The 20,319-nt window shown below is 40.8% G+C and overlaps 1 protein-coding gene across 1 annotated transcript in view; it reads right to left on the bottom strand.

Annotated features, from left to right (window-relative positions):
• LOC109518809 (putative methyltransferase NSUN7) overlaps positions 1-20,319 on the bottom strand; it is a 37,922-nt gene that overhangs the window by 6,013 nt on the left and 11,590 nt on the right. Inside the window, exons 3-11 of the mRNA XM_019874898.1 lie at positions 18,403-18,461; positions 13,044-13,171; positions 11,380-11,532; positions 10,117-10,300; positions 8,257-8,488; positions 7,172-7,315; positions 6,986-7,087; positions 4,326-4,461; positions 2,564-2,708 (exon numbers count right to left, since the gene is read on the bottom strand). Coding sequence (XP_019730457.1) covers positions 2,564-2,708; positions 4,326-4,461; positions 6,986-7,087; positions 7,172-7,315; positions 8,257-8,488; positions 10,117-10,300; positions 11,380-11,532; positions 13,044-13,171; positions 18,403-18,461 — 1,283 coding nt within the window. The remainder of the gene's footprint in view (positions 1-2,563; positions 2,709-4,325; positions 4,462-6,985; positions 7,088-7,171; positions 7,316-8,256; positions 8,489-10,116; positions 10,301-11,379; positions 11,533-13,043; positions 13,172-18,402; positions 18,462-20,319) is intronic.

The following is a 20,319-nucleotide window of genomic DNA, read 5'->3' as shown; positions in this document are numbered from 1 at the left end:
GGGGGGGGGCTTCAATTCAGTGGACCTTGTGTTGTTCCTTCTGGTGTGGGCCACCTGAGGATATGATAATACAGAGATACACATTATACATGGAGACGGGCACACTCCTCAGAAAGCCGCAGTAATATTAGTCATTTTTCACAGAGGTTAAAGACCATATGCCAGCGAGTAATGTTATAGTACAGGTATTGGTTCACATGTGTTGCTCCACCATTTTTGTTCACTTCTACTGATGTTATTCTGTGGCGTTTTTCATTGTTTGCATTAAGCTAAACGGACAATTCCAAGGAAAAGAAAGCTTTATGGTTGTTTGGAATGCACTTGTCATTGTTTGAATTGGATCTTTAGTTTGACAGTAAACGTCACCTGGGAATGGTAAAGAACAACATGAAGCCTCTTTTTTTGAAGAGATGTTCAATATCTCAACCTTTCACTTTGTGTAAAAAAACAAAATAGTTGGCACTGTTTTCTTTTACTGTCATTGGCAGGCTGTTTACTAAGTTACGACAAGACTTCACCGTTCTGGGATCGAGATGGTTCTATTGTGCCTCAATTAAGAGCGTTAAATTCCTTTATCTATAGTTGTATCCATATTTGCTCCAACGTTTGAGTAAAAACAAGCAAATGCAAATCTGAACAACACCTCAAAATGGCAACAATTTAGGATCCAGATAGTTTCATTCATGCCCCGACTTTTTGCAGATGCAATCAAACACAATGAAAAGAGATCCCACATAAACATAAGTACAGTCTGAGCTGTTGAGATTTATTTGCATATAAGCATCAAAACAGAAGGAGTTCAAATGCTGCCCAATGCGCAGACTGAGTCATATCAGGATAAAACGTGTATAGGCAGAAATGGATTTTGTCTTAAACAGGATTGTTGACAACGGCTTTATGAGGCATTAAGAGTATCAATAAACTCTCAGTTACTGGTGTTGATCAAATGAAAGCGTCATTAGACTCAGAAACTCATTATGGATCACAGCACTCTTTTTACAACAGCCCGCATGAACGTCTCAAACTATCAACTCAAAGACATGCTTCAGCCTCCCTCACTCCCACTTCTCTCATTACCTTCTCCCATCACCACATACGTGATTGTGCTGCATAACGCCACCGGGACAATGACCTCCTGCAGCCTTTGATTCATTTGTTTCCCTCCGTCCTCAGCAAAAATCATCCACCTTCACACATCTACCTCTTCTTCTCTGATTGAACCTGGAAAACCGAATCTAACCTCAGAATGACAAATGATGTTCCCTTAACGCCCACACCAAAAGACATTCATAATATCTAGAATAATATGCATATTTTTTTCGCTCTTCAGACATTCCTGCAGGAGACCAACAGGTGCATGTTTCAGTTGGAACCTGTGACATTGTGTTGAAAATGCAGAATGTTCTGGGACTGTTTCAGACTCCCCGTTGAACGCTGTTATATCTAGCCCATAAAATATGGAGTGATGCCCTGACTTGAATTCATTCCGTGACCACGCTTGTACAGTAACTCAAAACACTCATCTCTCAAAATGTCTTGGCCCCTTAAAATAAATAGAAATGCTGTTGATCTGCCCAGCCACACATTGTGCTGAATCTGTTGTGCCCATATTGGCCCCCGAGGAGCAGTACAATGCAGACATACCCAAAGAAGTGTTTCCAACTAAAGAAGCTGCAGTCACATTAGTCTTTTTTCGCCCAGAAGAAAAAGAATATATGCCTGTGAGTACTGTTATATTGTCAGTCTCCATGTGTTGCCGCACCGTTTGTGGGCACGCATTCGTTGCTTAAAGAGTTACAACTCCTGCAACACCGCTGTTTTGTGAGCCCATCTATCGTGTTTTACTTTGATGCAAGTATAAAGCTGGAGGAAATTTGTTCTGTGGTTGTTTTGAATGCGCGTTCAAGTGTTTTTGTTTTATGTTTGTTTGGTTTGACAATAAATTTAGAGTGGAGCTGTGTCTTGAAGCCTTATTATTCACTGTGTTTTGGGTCACTCTAGAAAAAAAAGTTACTTTTAAGGTAATTTTATTGTCATGCTTGTGTCAAAATGTGAAACTATGAAAAGGTTAATTCATTGCCTGGGTTCAATAAAATTGTCTCAGCTGCTTTTGCTTGACTCCACCCTCTTTTATATCTGCACATTTCATGTAGTAGGAAACTGGAAGAAATGTATTGTTCTCGTTAAATCATCCTTTTTCACTCAAAGGTTTGACTGAAGTCAATGTTATGCCATTTCTACTCTCTGTTGGGTGTTACTTGTAAAATGCAACAATTCTTAATATGTATATTGGTTATTCAATTTTAAAAAGTCCCAGGCTAATTCACAGTTGATTCCTTTGGCTCAAGGATCGGCACAAATTCTGGATTCAATCACTGGGCGTGACACGGTTGCTCCTCAGAAAATGCAGAACAAATTTCGCTGTTGTATACTATACATGTGACATGTAAAATTTTCTATCTTGTATTTTTTAATCGATTTATTTTGACTGATTTAATTTTTCATACATTTCCACTGGAGAAAGACCTGCTTTCAGTCTCATTGTGTTGTAAAAGACCTTTACCTTCACTTTCATCTCTCTGATGAGAACAGCCATGAAGCAGCCATTACTCAGCTCAGAGGGTTCCACCCTGAAGAAGGAATTGTTTTCACTTTGCCTTTCATGACCTTCGGCACGGTCTGGAGGATTATATAGGGCTTGGCTTTGTCTTGAAGAAGTAAACACAAAGGCAGGAGGAGTAGTTAAATGTTGAAAGTAGGAGTTTTATACAATAGTAACACTTCACTGAGCACAACACTCGGAAAAGAAAAACTGATAAAAATAGAATCCTGAATACCAACACAATGTGTCACTTACGACTACATAAACACATTGAGCTTTTTTAAGTCGACTGAGCTATGGAAGGTGTTTTGAGTATTTAGTCAATATCCTCGATATCATCTTAAGGTGCATGCTCTCTATCCCCACGAGCAAGAAAATTCAGTGCACTAGTTGAATGACTGTGACGTACCTTTTTTTTCAATAACCGCTGACACTTTTGGCCTACTGTCATGCAATTAAACTTTCTGAGTAAACTATTGTGCTGCACTAGTTACAAACAAGTAGACACGTGTCACAATTGGTAAAAAAAAAAAAAAAAAAAAAATACCGACTAGTAGTTTTGCCTCACTACTAAGAGTTAGTTGTTTTACTAATAGTATGCCAAAATCAAAAATGTCATACGATAGTGGCAAAATGCACTACCAGTAAGACACAGTCATTCTACTCGTTTGCTGAATTGACAAATGGGCGCTACAAGGTCATAAAAGTTAACATCTTGCGCTTCACTACCAGTTAAACAGATGTTAACTAGTGAACAGTTTTGACTCACTGGTGATATCTAGCTATTCTACTAATATGCCAAAGTAGTCTCAAAGTAGTGCAAAGATGTCACATAGTTGACAGTAGTGGAGAAAAACGTTATTTGCAAGACACTGTTGTTGTACCGGTAAGGACAACTAGAGTACTACAGTAGCACATGGACCTCGAGATGACTCAAGGGTACTGATTAAATCCTAAAAAGAAGAGGTTACTAACATGGTGCCAACAACAGCTCACCTGTGATGTTATTTTCTAGGAATGTTGGACAAGTGATTATTTGAAAATCTAAACAGGCAGCGATTTATAGAAAAACAGCGTTGCATGTTGATTTGTATTTCCTAGTTATTGTGAGAAATCATTAACATGAGCGGTGTCTTCACATAAATCAATATCATTATCAAGACATATTATAACACGTGATCCAAGGTAATTTGCTATTCCAAAAGTATCTAGCAAACTAATCGGTAGCCAAGAAGTAAGCAAAAAAGGCTTTTTGTTCAGAGCACATGGCGGGGAGATGCAGTTGAGCAAAAATCGCTCTTCTTTTCAGGTTCTACAGAGGTGCCATTTGTGTGAAAACAGTAGACTCTATCACAAAAACAAAAGTTTTGTTTCATGCAATACAGCCTCGGGCATTTCCTGCAAAAGGACAGTTAACAACAGAGAAGAGTCTGCCGAGAAGAAATAACATTTCCATATGTATTTTCTGCAAACTAATATATCTACTGTATATATAGTGTCATTTTATCTTTAAAAAATTGAATTTGACTGGACATCTGTATTCCGCCCTTTTCACAGCATTCAAAAAGCATGAAGCGGCACCTTCAAGTTCATGTTGGAGGTGTTAGATGATTTTGACAGAAGTCTACCTGGAGGGAGACAAAGACCTCAGCAGGCTGACAGCAGAGCTGAAGGAGAGTGACGGCAACACATGCAGAGAGTCAGCTTGCGAACTGCGACTGACCTCAACTCGTTTTTTTGTAGCCGCCAATCCTGCTGTGGCATCACATTGGCCTGCTCGATGGCTCTAGTCACCACCTCTTCATTCTCCTCTGGGTGTGACGAGCAGGTTGCGTAAACAACCGCCAAAACTTGGGGAACTCCAAAAATACAGCAACAGAATTTATTAGTTTTGCACATGATCCCAACGGGTGGATGTGAGGTTGAATGCATTGATTGTATGATGAGTGTGTTTGCTTTATTTTGACGGAAGCTCACTTCAGCTTGGTTCCTTGACAACAAGATGGTACCAGAGGATGCCAACAGAATAAGAAAAAGACTATATTGGCCGTCTGTCTGAAATTAGTCACATTTACACTTGGAGGATAGTAAAATATTCAGAGTAAACTTCACTCAAGTAGTGGATTAATTGTACTCCACACAATTCCAAACATCAACTTTCATTTGATGAGCACATAACCTACTCACACTGCGATTGGCTGGCAACCAATTCAGGGTTGACCCAGCCTACTGCCCGGAAGACTGCTGGGAGAGGCTCCAGCACTCCTGAGGCCCTCGTGAGGATAAGCGGATTAGAAATTGGAAGGATGGGTGGATGGATAACCGACTCATCCTCATTTTACACCGATGAGAGTAGGCGGCAGGGCCTCTGAGTGAAGAGATTTTGATCCATTGTGAAGAATTATTCCCGTTCTAGGGGAGGCAATTGTTCTTCAAAATATTTAAATATAACTCATCGAAAGGAGAAAAAAAATTGTGACTGTAAAAATGGCTCCACCAATTTTACTGTCTAAGTTCTTAAACAACAATTTTTTTTTTTCAATCAACCGCGTCTATAATGTAGATTTGAAAAGCTTCACAAACCTGAAATGCGTGATGGAAACATTTTGACAGAAAGATGGAAGTCGGTGTTTGAGCATGACACACTGAAATGAGACCACTGATGCAACTGGACTGAGGCATTCAATAAACACTGAGCATTAATTAACAGCCCCATTAGAAAATATCTACACTTGCAGAAATGTCGGGCTGGGCCGATCGATGGCAGCAGGATGAGAGCAGCTACTTTCATTGCCGCAAAAGAAAAGATCGCCACCTGCTTGATTACTGACGTAAACAAAACAACATTCTCTGAATGTACCAAATGAGCAGGGCCACATGCACTGTCGTGCATGGGCTATAAAACTCATTTTGTAAAATACCCTGTAGAGCAAATTCAGAGATGTCTTTATTAATACATTATACACGTTTGAAGATAATTGCTGAAAACATGCAAAGATTGACACGCAGATGTGGAGATATAGCAGTAAACCTTTTTAGCGTTTGATAAATAAAACATTGCCGAGTGATGTGCTTTGAAGTATAGCATGCAGAGGTGGACACGTCAATAAATTTTGCTGGTCTGTCAATATTTCAAGCCAACGCTGTCCATCACTGTCTGTGAGTGACCCCGTCGTTATTTTAACCACACTTCTGTTCTCGCTAAATTGCAGTTGGTCACCGCTTTTTTAGCAACGTCAGTAAAGAACTGTTTACAAGGTTAACAGCAGTAGTGGGCACGTCAGACAATTCCACCGGTCCATCATTTGTCATTTGCCAGTGGCCGGCCCACCAGTCCGTCACTCCGTCATCATTATTTTAACTCCACTTCCTGATTACACTAACTACACTGATTGCTGAAGTAAAAACAATACAAGACAGTCTTATTGCGGTTTGTGGGACAAAAAGGTAGGTAGACAATACAGCTAACTTCCTTTACTGGCAAGAACGACCTCAAAAAGAAGCAGGCTTGGAGAACGGGAACCATGATTTAACAGCCAACACAACCACAAGTCATCAAATTAAATAGCGATGGTCAAGGGTCTTTTTTTTCTTCCTGTTGGAGGACGATGAGACCCTACGCCACGCCGCGCCGCTCGAAGCAACCCCGGTGCAGTCACCCCCGTGAACAGACACACGTGAGACACGCCGCACGTTTCCGTCAGTTGTCAGCGAAACGAGAGCCTGTCTCTGATGGACCATAAGTCCATCGCTACTGATAGACAGTCCACCACGTGAGGAAGTGATGATTCGGGTGGTGGATGAAAAATCGCTTCCGTCTGCGTTTAGTCCGTCAGTGTGCCAAAGTTTCCATCATTCGCCAGCAAAACGGGAGTCCGTCACTCAGGGACCTTCCATTGGTGCTGACGGAATTCCCGCTTCTTCATGAATGCCCCCCCTCCTCCACTATGTAAGCCTTGACCTGACTCGGAATCAAAGCAAAATACAATTAAAAGTCTCTTGATTTCCTTTGCTGTGTGCAAGCCGAATGAACTCTCTGAGATAATAATGACCCACAACCACAACAACAAACACAGTATTAAATCAATACCTCCCTTACAGTGCCACGCAGAGCGGCATTTTTATGATACAGCTCTTGTATTGGCATTAGACCGTGCAATGGCCGGTGCCTTTGAAACATTGCGTGCTGACCAACATTAGCATATCTAATTAAGGACAGACAATCTCGCAGGGACAGCATATGCTTGCTCTATTAGCATGAGATTAGATAATTAGGCAGTCAGTCAGGGAGGTGAGCGAGGCTCCACACAGAGCTCACGCGTGCGCTGCCTTTGTGTCAGTGTGTGTGTCTCAGCATGATAACGAGTGGTTTACGACACTCACACTTTAATGCATGATCAATATCTTCCCTCTGCTGTGCTATCAGAGCTTCCAGCTTGCTCTGGGCCAGAGAACCCTGGGAGAAGTCCTGCAGCAAGCTGGCATCTGAATATAACAAACACGCAAAATTGCTTTTTCCTTTCAGTGTGATCTGGTTTGCGAAGAACACACCTGCACATTCAAACGTACCTCTGTTCTCTTGCAGCATGAACTCAAGCGGATTGCTGACTGCAGACAAGGAGCAGTTGGGAGTCAACAGGATAAGACGGACTTTTGCAAGACGCTTGTCACCACTGGTGAGAGACTGGAACACCTCGTTTATCAGCTTCACATCTAAGCAGCATGCAGCAGAGCACAGAGACATAGGGCCTTATTTACTAAAAGTGTAGGAGTTGCGTGGAAGCTGATCTATGCACCGGTAACACCCAGGATCGACTCTGCCAAATGGCCCAAATAGCATCGCAATATTTTTTTTTAATTTGGCCCGTCACAAGAAGGAGTCATGCCATATCGCCTACGACAAAGATCATTTCGATTCTGCTTTTCCTCGCCTCTCCATGAGCAGTTTTTCAGTAATCCAAGTTTTAGATGCAGTGACACACAGGATGTACAAATACATCCAATTGCCACCCGCTCTGGAGAAGTGAAATCAAAGAAAACATGGCTTTATGTGGTTGCTGGCTTCCCTAAAATGATCAGAGACAGACTTCACTCATATGCAACTTGTATGCCCCTCACACAGCAGTTGATCTGAAGCACAAACATTCTTTGAATGTGCAAGCTGAGTGTGAACGTCCAGTTATGTAATGTCCAGGGTTAGTTTGCCTTTTCAGCCAACACTTCCAATACTGTCACTTTAAATTTCATTTTAAACTTGTGGCAAACGTTCAGATTTTTTGTGTGGAAAACCAACACAGGTCCTTCAAGTGAAAAAAAATAAGGTGGTCTTGAGCACTTTCGCACTTGTTGCCAATTGTGCTGCAAATTTGCATGATGAAAGTCCGCAGAGTCCAAGAATGGTCTTAATGGACTCGATATTTTATGTGAGGTGTTCTGCTGTAGTATTATTTTAATATTACATGTTCTGTAAAGTGCTTTTGTACAGCTGCAGCTGTTGTGAAAGCACTCGATAAATACAGATGGATTCTATGAATATTGGAATAATGAGGCGAAACAAGTCTCGGAATTAAGAAGCCGATGGTAAGAATAATTTGATCGGGCAAAATTAAAAAGGACCCCCTAACTACTGGCAAGACGTCCATAGTCATGCCTACTCTTGCAGCCCATGTGGATGATGACTTGCTGCATCGCTTCCCTCTGAGCATCTGTAAGACCGCTGACACAAGCAAGGACTCTGGATTTGTTGTCACTGGCTTTATGCTTCTCCTTAATCAGTGAGGCTGTGTGGGAGACAGTGAGGCCGGAGAAAGTGCCCACAAGGAGGACGTCCCCGTCATCTGGTAGAAAGGAGATCGCCACCTTCGGGGCCAGGCTGCAAGACTTGTCCTGCAAACAAATAAGAGAACCACCGACACATGAGCGAGAAACCGGCTTTGCAGCCATAGCCTGGAAAGGTAAAACACATTACCAGGAAAACTGTATTATTGTGGAATTCAAACACAGAAAGCGAGTCATTCCAGAATTGGAGGACAATTTAGGCACTTTATTTTGATGTGTTTGGCATCGATACACAGGGACTTGAAAATCATGCATTCCAAAAATATTGCTGAATAAACCCTTTAGAATTAAATACAAGTAATTTTGTTTGAATACTAATTCAATGTTATTACTGGATTGCTCGACAGCAACACTGTTGTTGTTGAGTGTATGCTCAGGCAGTGAAAAGTATGAGTCCCATTATGCATTTAGAGAGTCCCAAATTTCGAATTCTGAAATGATCTACTTATTCAATTGCATATGATAATAACACAAACAACAACAATATACATTGATAATAGGTTCAGTTCTTATAAACAAATGCTGCAAAAATTTAAATAATTCAGGCATGCAAGATTATTATCGTAAAAAACAATCCAACTTTAGCTGCCTCCTCTGTGATATCTCCGCAATAAAATTTCGCAATACTTGTTCGCAACACTTGTCTTAACGTTACACAACTTGGCAATCGTCTGCTTTCCACGGGGTGACGGCCGATCTCGCCAATCTCGTCTCGCATGAACGGAAATCTCGTCACACGAGATTACTTCACGCTAGATCAAAACAACAATGGTGGCGATGATCAAACTGCGATCGTTGCTGGAAAAAAAGTTTTACCATAGTTTTTTTTGTTTGTTTTTTTGCCTGAGAAATTCCTTTGCGTCCCAAAAACGCACATTATCTGGAACTGTGCGTCTGGCGAGAAAATTATGCGTCTAGGACGCGGGACGCAGAGGTAACGAGATGGCTGCTCAGGAGTACACGTTAGCTGTGGCAATTGCTTTGCTCATTCATCAACAACAAACTCAGCTATATATAAATAGAGGGAAAAAATGTATATCAATGTCGTTTTTGATCAGATGAGTAATGAGTTTTAGTTGAAAACCGAAACTAATATGAAAAATCCACCCAGGGTCAGGGCAATTAGCTTGATGATGTCATCTTGTATGTTGTGTGTTGTGAGAGGAAAGAAATTTCATCAGCACATTTGACAATAAAGTTGGACTTGATACCTGATACTTGATTTCTGTTGTGTCATGTTCAGGCTCCCTTTTTTCTTCCTCTAGCTGATTATAAAGGTATCAGTAAGAGGAGAATGATCACAGAACAAGTATCAACAAGGGGCTGTGATGAATAGTTTTTGGGAGTTGAGAAATTGATCAATGCTGAGAATGAACCAACTGTATTGTCGTGAAGCACAAGCATGTGACAGGAGATTTGTTATGTCTCAAAGTGAAGTATGATGTGATGTGAGGAAGTGATGTGAAATATTACAGTAGTTTCTGGGCAAACTCATCTTGGTTGGCATGAGGGATTGCATGCCGCTTTGTAATCACTTTGAGACATAAGCTATAAATATCAGAGGACACTGGTACCAGTCCTGTGTGTGTGTGTGTGTGTGTGTGTGTGTGTGTGTGTGTGTGTGTGTGTGTGTGTGTGTGTGTGTGTGTGTGTGTGTGTCCATGAGTGGACTGAACCTGCATGACGAGTTTGAGGTTGTGAAGCAGCTTGGTGGAATCCAGCCTCTCTTTCATTTGAGTGGGGAATACCAGCAAATCCTCACAGTCAGCATCCTGGCAGAAGGTCTGCCCTTCCAACTGCCTGATGGAATTCACTTGGGAGAGGCCTGCATCCATCAGCACATTTTGGACCTCATCCAGACTGGAAGCAAAGTATAGGTGGGTGAGGACAACGTAGGAGGTGGAAGAGAAAATATACTGCCTGGGCGATTCCACAATTGAAGGACATTCCCAAAGCACAATTTTTTTTTTTTTTATAAAGAAAATAAAATCTCTCCACCCCCCCTCCCAAAAAAAATGTCTAGTGTGTTGCAATGGGGAGCAGTATAACACATGTTATGAAGACTTCCACTCTAAGCAACTCAGTATGCTGCAGTAATATGAGTCATTCTTCACCCAGGATAAGAATATACACCTATTATATTATCGGTCAACGTGTTGCTCCACCGTTTGTGTTAAAATACCCTTTGCTTCTAAAACTAGATTCGACATTGATTACATTTTTTAGCCTGTTTCAAATACACGTGTAATTCTCTTTGTTTTGTCTTTAATTTGCAATAAACTTTAAGCGGGAGTGGCATTAAACATCTTGAAGCCTTTTTTTCCCACTATCTGTCAAACTGTAACTTGGTGTGAGAGGTGAGTTGAGTCCACTGCCACCATACACTTTTAAAATACGTTGGTGCTTAAATGCCTTGTAATTCTGGATTGATCTATACGACAATAGAAACGTTGTGTGGCCTTTTAAAAGGACTTTATATCTATCTTGATGCTGTCAAAAATATTAGGACACACACACACACACACACACACACACACACACACACACACACACACACACACACACACACACACACACACACCCTGGCACAGATCCCAGGTATGACCTTTCCGATCTCAGAGCTGACTGAGGGTAGTTGCTGATTGAATCTGTCCTCAGTGGCACGATTTACACCTGAGTGAATCAGCCCTGTCCAGAAGACACTGTTGTATATCGTAACACAACCACATGCACTCACCATCCGCACACACATTCACACACATTCACACACAGAGTTTAATTGGGTGTCAGCTGGGCACCTGGGCTATAAAATATGAGGAAGCAGTACCAAACTGAAAAGTCTGCATGCAGTGGCAAAAGGAGTTACATAGTGCACGAGTACTCATTTCCTCAGTGTGTGTGCATGAGCGTGTAATTGTTTCGTATGCGTGTGTGCTGACCTGCTCCTCAAAGTGTTGACCCATGCGTATAGTGGCAGCCTGTTGGATCTCTCCTGTTTCACCTTCACACTCTCGGGTAGAATGCAGTCAAGAGATGAAAGGTCATGTTTGATTCTATATCTGGCCAGTGAGGCCTCCAGCTTTGTCTTGAACCTGAAAACAACATACAGTATAGAGTCGTGTTTTTTTTTTTCTTATGGAACAAATCATTGAATTCAAATCGACATCATAAAGTAGTCGAGATGTTATTTTCAAATTGCAAAGATTGCAATTTTGGGGGAAAATAAAGGCTTTCTTTTGGTTAGTCGGAAGGCTGTCAGTATGTGCATTTTATTTATTTCGTGTCCAGATAAGTTCAGTGCTTAAGAAGTGCAGTCCACATGTTTGCATATCGTTTCGTGAAATATGAAAAGTAGATGAAGCCACAGATTTGTTTACATTATTGTTGTGATCTGACTTGTGTTTATGCCACATTACTCTGGTAAAATCTAAGTTGTGAATGCTTAAAAGACTGCAGTCAAAGTGGTTGGTAAATTAGCAACTCAAATTGAAGTGTCTTTCATATTCGCGCATACAAAGTAAGGAATACGTTTTGACGATATGGACAACGGTGTGAATTCACCACTTTAATATACTTTTGCCGTTTTGCGATCCATTTAATTGTTCCAGCTTTCGGACTGGCCTGAGGATCAATTTAGCAGCACCACTTCAACTTCATCAAACATGGTGGGCTAAGGAAAACCCCAATCGTGAGGATCATCCAAAGGTAGGTTGAAGTAGTGCGTAGCACGTCTGCTTCACATTCAAGCTGTTCTGTGTAAAAAGTTGCAGCGCAGGGCCTACTGGATGGAAATTTCTCCGGGTTCTCTGACTTTCTCCTACATTCCAAAAACACACGTTCATTTAATTGAAGACTCTAGATCAGGGGTGCCCATTACGTTGATCGCGATCGACCGGTAGAACGCGGACTGGTCCCAAGTCAATCGCGAGTGGTCTAGAGGAGAAAAAAAACAAACAACAATTTGTGTGTCTTTGTGCATGTTAGTAATATATTTTTTGTGTTCATGTGCACCCTAATCATCCGATCAGTCTTATTTTCACAAAAAGTATTTAAAAAAATAAAATAAAATAAAGCAGGTAAATCTTTAACCTACGGTGGCGCGTGACCTGCGTCACCGGAAGTTGTTAGCGCTCAGCAGTCTGCAATTGCAGCTTGTGATCAGAGCTGTTGCGCTATGTCTTTTATCGTTTTCATTATTCTCATTCAGAGTGAGTTTCGTGTACAATTCACCGAGGGCACGGGCAAAGAATAGGAATCTAGAGGGCCGAGGGAAGCACTTTAAAATGGTACGTGTGAGCTACGATAGTTAACATGCTGCAAAAGTGCGTCGCAGGCCTCCGTGTCAGGCTGTTGCTCATCATGGCGTGCATGCGCGTGCTCGTGCGCGTTAACGGGTCGATTACAGGAGGTTGGTTGATCGAAAAGTCGATCTTCGGTCCAAAAAGTTTGGGCACCTCTGCTCTAGATTGTCTGTAGGTGCGAATGTCAAGTTCTGTGCTTATTTGGCAATATGTGTCCGGCAATTGCCTGGCGACCTGTTCAGGCTGTGACTGCTCGTCCCACGTCAGTCGGGAATGGCTCCAGCTCAATTTTCTTTTTCTACCTGATGAGATAGTTCTCGACATCTCTGACTTCCCGTATCGACTCCTTCCTTGTGGGGTCTTGCGGGAAAAACTTCCTGTCCTTGAGGTCATAGAGCATGACAGCAAAAAGGCTCATTTGATCATCTGGCTGGAGGACAAAAGCAACACAGTTATTTGGTGAGGGGAGGAAATGAATAAAGCATGACTATGTCTGGAGACTTCTGGCCCCATTAGGGGCACAATATCATGTTTGTATATGCTGGAAGCTCAAATCACCAAACGTGGCATCATAACAGTGCATTTCACTGGGTGTATGCATTTCCCAAGAAATGGGAGCACAACTGGCAAGATGGTCCCTTACTCACCATCCGTGAAGCATTGAATCCAAAAGGATGAATTTAAAAGGCAAATTCCTTTCCAACTGCTGCATGTGTCAACAATTGATCACAAAAGATGGCAGGGCCTTACACTTTTCCATATCAGTACTTTGCGTTCAGCCGAGTATGATGTAATACATTGCACAGTAATAGATTGTACATTCAAAAAAAAATCTCCCAATGCATATGTCCAAAGCAACAAGCAATAAAAGACAACTAAAACACTTTTTGTCCATCAAGTACCACTTGGCCTTCACCAAGTTTAAATCTTTAGCTGTGGGAAAATTCCCAGTCATTACGTTGCTGGACAACAGTATCCCACTAACGTGAAAGTGGCCAGTAAGCACGTTGGCCGTGTTTAGTCACCTCAGCAACAAGACAAAACCAAGATAGGCCATTTCTGTCAATTTGATCATTTGTTTTTCTGGGTTGAGAATTATAACATGCTCTTGTTTGAATAAGGTGTCATCCTACTGGAATGTCAGCCCTGTTTTTTATCAAGGGCCACAATGCAGTTATAAAAAGTCCATTTACTCTTGTTCAAATGCCAGGTTGAAAAATGACACCAAGTTGTTTGAAAATTTTTTGCACCATTTATGTAGTCTATAACAAGTACAGTTTAATTGTTGTTTTTGTCTTTCACTCAGTAGCTTGAAATTGTAGCCAAGCTCCATTAGGGGGGGCCACGAGTGCCTGTACATACTTGGCATCATTCTTGATCATACTAGCCACAGTCAGGGTTTCATGAAATTCGATTCACACATATCCAGGACAATGGCCGTCATGCTCACAATGAGGCATGAACAAGTCATGTAAAAAGCAACTTTTGCTGATCATAATTTACTAGAGGACTCAATGACTCATTCATTCAAATCATGTCTAAAAAGTACGCCACAAAAATCTCTTTAATTCTATGCAATTCGGAACATTGTTTTTCTTTGTTTTACCTTAGTTTGCTTCTGTTTGTATTGTGAATGTGTGTGTAAAGTTGTTGTGTGTGTGTGTTTCATTTCATGAAACCATGATTGTGGATGGTATGATATAACATAATGGTCTATTTGCTTGATATGGTGTGAAAGTCATGATTTTGATTGATGTGGACAGCAAGAATCAAAAGTTTGTCATCTAAGACAGATCATTTTAAAGTTGTCATTCAGATCAATTGTGTATATATGCTTGTTTAACATGCAGTTAATATAAATAACTTCTGGAAGAGTATTGAGAGGTCTAAGAATAATTCATCCATGTGAAAAAGGCAGAAAAATCACAAATATTAACATTTTTCTCTAGGTGTGGACCAGAGAATGACAAGGGGTGACCATGGCCACCCCTGGCCACCGTGTCGCTCTGCCCCTGGTTGAAGTACGTATAAACAACGGAAAGAATGTGCAAATCTGCACACCCTTTGATAAGTGAGATGTGGCTGCATTGAGACTTAACCAATCACATTCAAACTCATGTTAGATTATGTCAGTATACACCTATTACCATTTGAAGGGCTTTTGATTAACCTGAGTGAAGTTCATCTGTTCGTTACATTTTTTTCCCCACTTTCTAGCAGAAGACTTTGTGCTAACGCTGACTGCTATTTCGAAGCGTTCATCATTCCCTCCACTTTGAAGTTGTGGAAGAAAAAGAAGACCGATGCATGACGCTGTCAACAGAATGCTTCACTGTTGGCACGGTCCTCTTTTGACGATGGACAGTTTTGTGTTTGTGCCAAACATAGCTTTTGGAATCATGAGCAAAAAGTTCAACCTTGGATTCGCTGAACCATAAGAATCGCCCAAACACATGGGAAATCTGTCAGAGAAGCACTTTTAATTGAAACAATATAAACATATATACATATATTGTTAAATATTTCCAGATGCATTTGGTCTTTGCTTTTAGCACCACATTGACGCACTGTTTTAAAATCAGAGGTCAGTGAAAATAAACTACTGTATCCGATTGTAGATTTTTAAACAGGAGTTTAGAAACAAAATATATATTCTTTCATTCAATGATCTGAAGATAAAAGTGATGAGAAATAGACTCCTCCCCCTCCTGTTCTCCGTCTCGTCAATTGCATTCGGGAAGAAAGAAAAAAAAAAGCAGATTCGCCTTATTGTCTCATCACATTTTCAGGCTTTCGTGTGCCTCATAAAATGATGCGGCAGAATGAACCCTTGCGTTTGACACCCGTGTACTACAGCGTTTTCCTGTTAAGTGTTCATCTATATTTGAACAGGTGAGCTGCAAGTATAGCAGTACATTACCATGTCACTATTTTAATAACATAAGATAGCACTCTACTGTACACCCAAAGTTGCATGTCAGTCTAAATCTGGTAACATAATTAAAACCTTTCTTCACATGAGTTCAAGGACATAAAATGGAACAGTGTATTCGATTAATGTTTCACGTGGCTCATTTCACACCGAGTGTGGGGCTATTCCTGCTTAGTCCCTCGATTCCCCAATGTCCTTCAGGCTCTTTCAATTCTCCCCAGGATTTAGGGTTAATTTCCTCACTCCATTGTGATCCGGAATGCCAGAGGCTCTTTTACAACTCAAACTCTACGTATCTATATCGCCTTTATTCTCCCTTTCTACCCCCCACCCCGCGTACCCTGATGTACGTCACTTTTACCGGCCAGTCTGCTTCCACCGTGCCTCCTGTCTCTATCAAGGTTGAACTTTATAGACACCAGCAGTGTAAAAAAAAAAAAAAAAAGATGGGCGCAATTTCTCAAACGTGTCTCATTCCGGCTGTCTTATTTGAAGGATGCAGAGTAACAAGCCGCACCACAATATACAGGAAGAGCAATTCACGAGGTGTGTGAGAGTGAGTGTTTGTGTGATTGGATATTCATGGATCACAGCACGCAATATAGGTAAAAGTATTCGGATAGCCTGATGTTACCTTACAGAATGCGGAAGTGGAATAAAAGTATCTAACTGCAGCTATAAAAGTAATTGTTGTCATTTCATCCAAAAGGACGTTGTGAGATGTTAGGTCTGTCTGCCCATGGTCAGCGCAATTAGTTTTGTGATGTCATTTCCGCCAAGTCATTTAGCGCACGTTTTTTTTTTTCAGTCACTTCCTCTATAGGTTTTAATAACAGCATGTTTGTTGACAGAGACAACTTCAGGGAATAATTGTGACCATTTAAAATATGGCTGCAATAAAACAAAAGATTTTAAGAATTACAAGGGAGACGTAAAAACATCATATCAAGTAAACCTGAAAACTTTTTTTAATCTGTCTGAGATGTAACCTGCTCATGGAGAGAGAGGATATAAAATGCATTTAAATCTTTTTTTACTTTATCTATAGATTCATATTGTCTCGTGACATCCATTGTTTACACAACAACAGTATGTTTCTGTATTTTGTCTGCATGGAGTGCTTGTAATTTTGTCGGGGAGGACAGTCCTCCAAATCCAGAATGACCCATATGGATGGATATTTGCTTCTTAACTAGACCATCATCAAAATTCATGACGGTTCCATCATCAAAGACAACTTGTCGAGGTTGCCCTTTTCTGGCTCACTACACACCTGTGTGTGTTTTATTACTATCCAAGTTTTCGGAACAGAAGAAGCCTTCATCTTCTCCAGGCATCGTTTTATGAGTAGTGTAAAAAGTAACTTCATGACAATCTCCTCCAGGGTAGAGATATTTGCTCAAACGGCAGCACACACTAGTGATGGGCTGGCTACTAACAGCAGCATGTGTGTGCAATTCAACCGATTGCTTTTGGACCGATGCAATTCAGTAAAAGCATACCACATCATCCATCCATTTTCTGATCCGCTTTTTCCTCACAAGGGTCGCAGGCAGGGCACACCCTGAACCGGTTGCCAACCAATCGCAGGGCACAAAGAGATGAACAACCATCCACGCACACACTCACACCTAGGGACAATTCAAGTTTTCAATCAGACTGCCATGCATGTTTTTAGAGTGTAAGAGGGAACCGGAGTACTGTACCCGGAGAAAACCCACACAGGCACGGGGAAAACATGTAAACTCCACACAGGAAGCCCGGAGCCGGGATCGAATCCACAACCTCTGCACTTTGAGGACGACGCGCTAACCACTGGACCACCGGGCCGCCATACCACATAATATGAGAGAATTTTGATTTCACCACTACGTTATTGTAAATAGTATAGCTGTCCTTCAGCTCAGTAAGACGATGCTTCACTTTACATGCAGATTAGTGGCATCAGGCAACTTGTCCAGTGGCCTAACACCTTGAAACTAACTACAAATGAAAAGATCACCTGAAGCATTAGGACGAAGTACAAAGAAGCATTCAAATGTTTCTTTTAAGCACAATTTAAATTCAAGAAATTGACTAAATTGAAGACTTCAGCAAAATTTCTTCTCTCTGAAGCTTTAGTTTGGTTTGCCTTTAAATTCAGGACTTTAGTGTGTCCATTATTTATTTCAATCTATTGTGTCCTGACCCTCTTCTACCAAAAATCATCTTCCAGCCCAAATATGACATTACCTTGAAGGAGTGCATGTCATTTACAAAGAGATCTTTCCCTGAACATTATTCCAAAGAGTGGGTTGTCATTCAGGAGTGACAGAGGACATAAAAGACACACAAAGTCCTTTGTGGATGGAGAAGAGGAATGCGTGAATGCAATCCATCAGTATCACTGTTCGTGATTACAGGCTGGAGATCAGAACAAAGAGCGTGTGCTGTGTGAACAGCAGGACATGAATATTGGAGAGAGCTGTGTAAAGCTTCGGTTGAGAGCCCCGGGAATGAAAGTCTGAAATTAAGAATGCTACAAACACACACACACACACACACACACACACACACACACACACACACACACACACACACACACACACACAAGGAAAAAATAGGCCGAACTAGAAAACTGAATGGATGGATTTTTCATCGTGTAATAAAGGTTAACATTGTTTGTTTGTTCTTGGTGCTGTCAACTGCATCTCGGGGTTCAAAAGTTCTCACTGTAAGAGCTCACTTACTATTGGGTGAGAGATAAAAGAGCCGCCGTCAGTTATGACGTCCTCCAGCAGTTCTTGATCTGTACAAAAACAAATGCAACAATTTTAAATCCAGTTTATCTTGATGAATTATAATAAATGCACATGCCATAGTTTGGCCTTTTGTTTTATATTATGACAGTGGCTGTCAAACCTTTTACCACCTAACAACAAAAAACAAAGTGTATGCAGGAAAAGTGGTAAAGATTGCACGACTGTCTGTGTCTTATCTGTTGTGTTGTATTATTTTGTCATTTTATGTTCACTGTTCTTTTGATCGTGGCGCGGGCACCCGCAGCAGCTCTGCTTGTTGTCTTGTTGTCTGTTTCAGAGGGAAGAAATTTCATCTGTGCTGTATGTTGCACATACTGCACATTTGACAATAAAGTTGTACTTGACTTGAATTGACTAAAAAAGTATATGGCTCTCTAAGTACAACCATGATGACCAACGATAAAATACAGTCGCATACTAGGACTAATTGCTCCTAAATAAATAAATAAATACATACATACATTTTACTCCTAAAAACTAAATGTACCAGTAATATTACTGTGACCTTTTTTTTAAGATTCAATAGCACTTATCCTGTGTAGGAATACGAGCATAATGAGTTTGATGATTGTTATAATGTTTGTGTTTATGATTTTGCAGCTATATAAGCACATAATAGTATGATCATGTCAAAGTGGGGGAAAAAAAACATCTCTTTTCATCATAAGTGTTTTTTATGTCAAAGTACTATTATGAATGCTTCATAAACATTGGCAGTTGCCTTTAAAGACTGAGGTAGCTGCAAAAGTCACATTTTCATCTTGTGGAATATATAATATGAACAAAAGATGAACGGCCCATAAGGATGAAAAAGTATGCCTCCAAAAAGCGTGGTAAAAGAACAATGGCATTACAGGCTCCTGAAGACAAATTCTCATAATACCCCTCGTTTCATTAGAAAATACAATTTAATTAGACTAGATAGGGTTCATCTCCTGTGATTAAACACTTATACTGATCTAAGTTAGACTTTATCTGATACTTCACCTGCCTCATTTAATTCCATTTATTGTTTCTTAATCTTGATGGGCAGCTGTGAAAAATCATACGCCGTGGTGGCAAAAATAAACACATGAATGATACAGGATATCAGAGTTTAATCAGTGTGTCTGAGGTTTCATTTCTAAAATGTTAATATAATATTTTTGTAATCCACTTTAATGAAGAAATTTCAGTATAGTCTGACAATAGTATATGGGCGCAATGATCTGTGGAAAAAAAAATAAAATAAGAAATCAGCCCGCCCTGGCCTCATGTTGGGCCTGTAATAAAACTAAATTACTACGCCTGAAGAAACACATCCAACCAGAAAAAGAAGGTGTGCCTGAAGTTGCGTCAGTCATATAATGTGCACCCATGGAAGCATGTGAAGCAGTACAATCCCAGCAACCTCGTGCTGCAGGGATGTGTCCAAGGACCGGCAACCCGAGGCCAAGGCCAAGGCCAAGGACTTGCCTCCGAGGCCAAGGCCAAGGCCAAGGACTTGGAAAATTTTCCGAGGCAAGGCCAAGGCCAAGGACTTGAAAAATTTTCCGAGGCCAAGGCCAAGGACCAAGGACTTGCTTCCGAGGCCAAGGCCAAGGACCAAGGACTGTCCTCATGATTTGCAACACCCCTCCATCAGAACCCTTTGCACTCCCTAACGCTTGAATGAAGTGATTTTATTCAAAGAGTAGAACAGTCAGGGTACGTGTTATTTATACTGGGAAAAAGAAATAAAATCATATGATATACATTTATGAATTAATGTTTTAGTGCAGTAGTTTCTTAATGTGAATATAAATAAATATTAACAGGCATGACATGGCACGGAACACAAGTTGAGAAATGACTTTGCATAGAAGT

This window comes from Hippocampus comes, unplaced genomic scaffold, assembly GCF_001891065.2.
Source record: "Hippocampus comes isolate QL1 unplaced genomic scaffold, H_comes_QL1_v1.1 scaffold118, whole genome shotgun sequence".
Lineage (NCBI taxonomy): Eukaryota > Metazoa > Chordata > Actinopteri > Syngnathiformes > Syngnathidae > Hippocampus > Hippocampus comes.
Note: the sequence above shows the minus strand (reverse complement) of the source record. Positions and strands in the feature narration are given on the sequence as shown.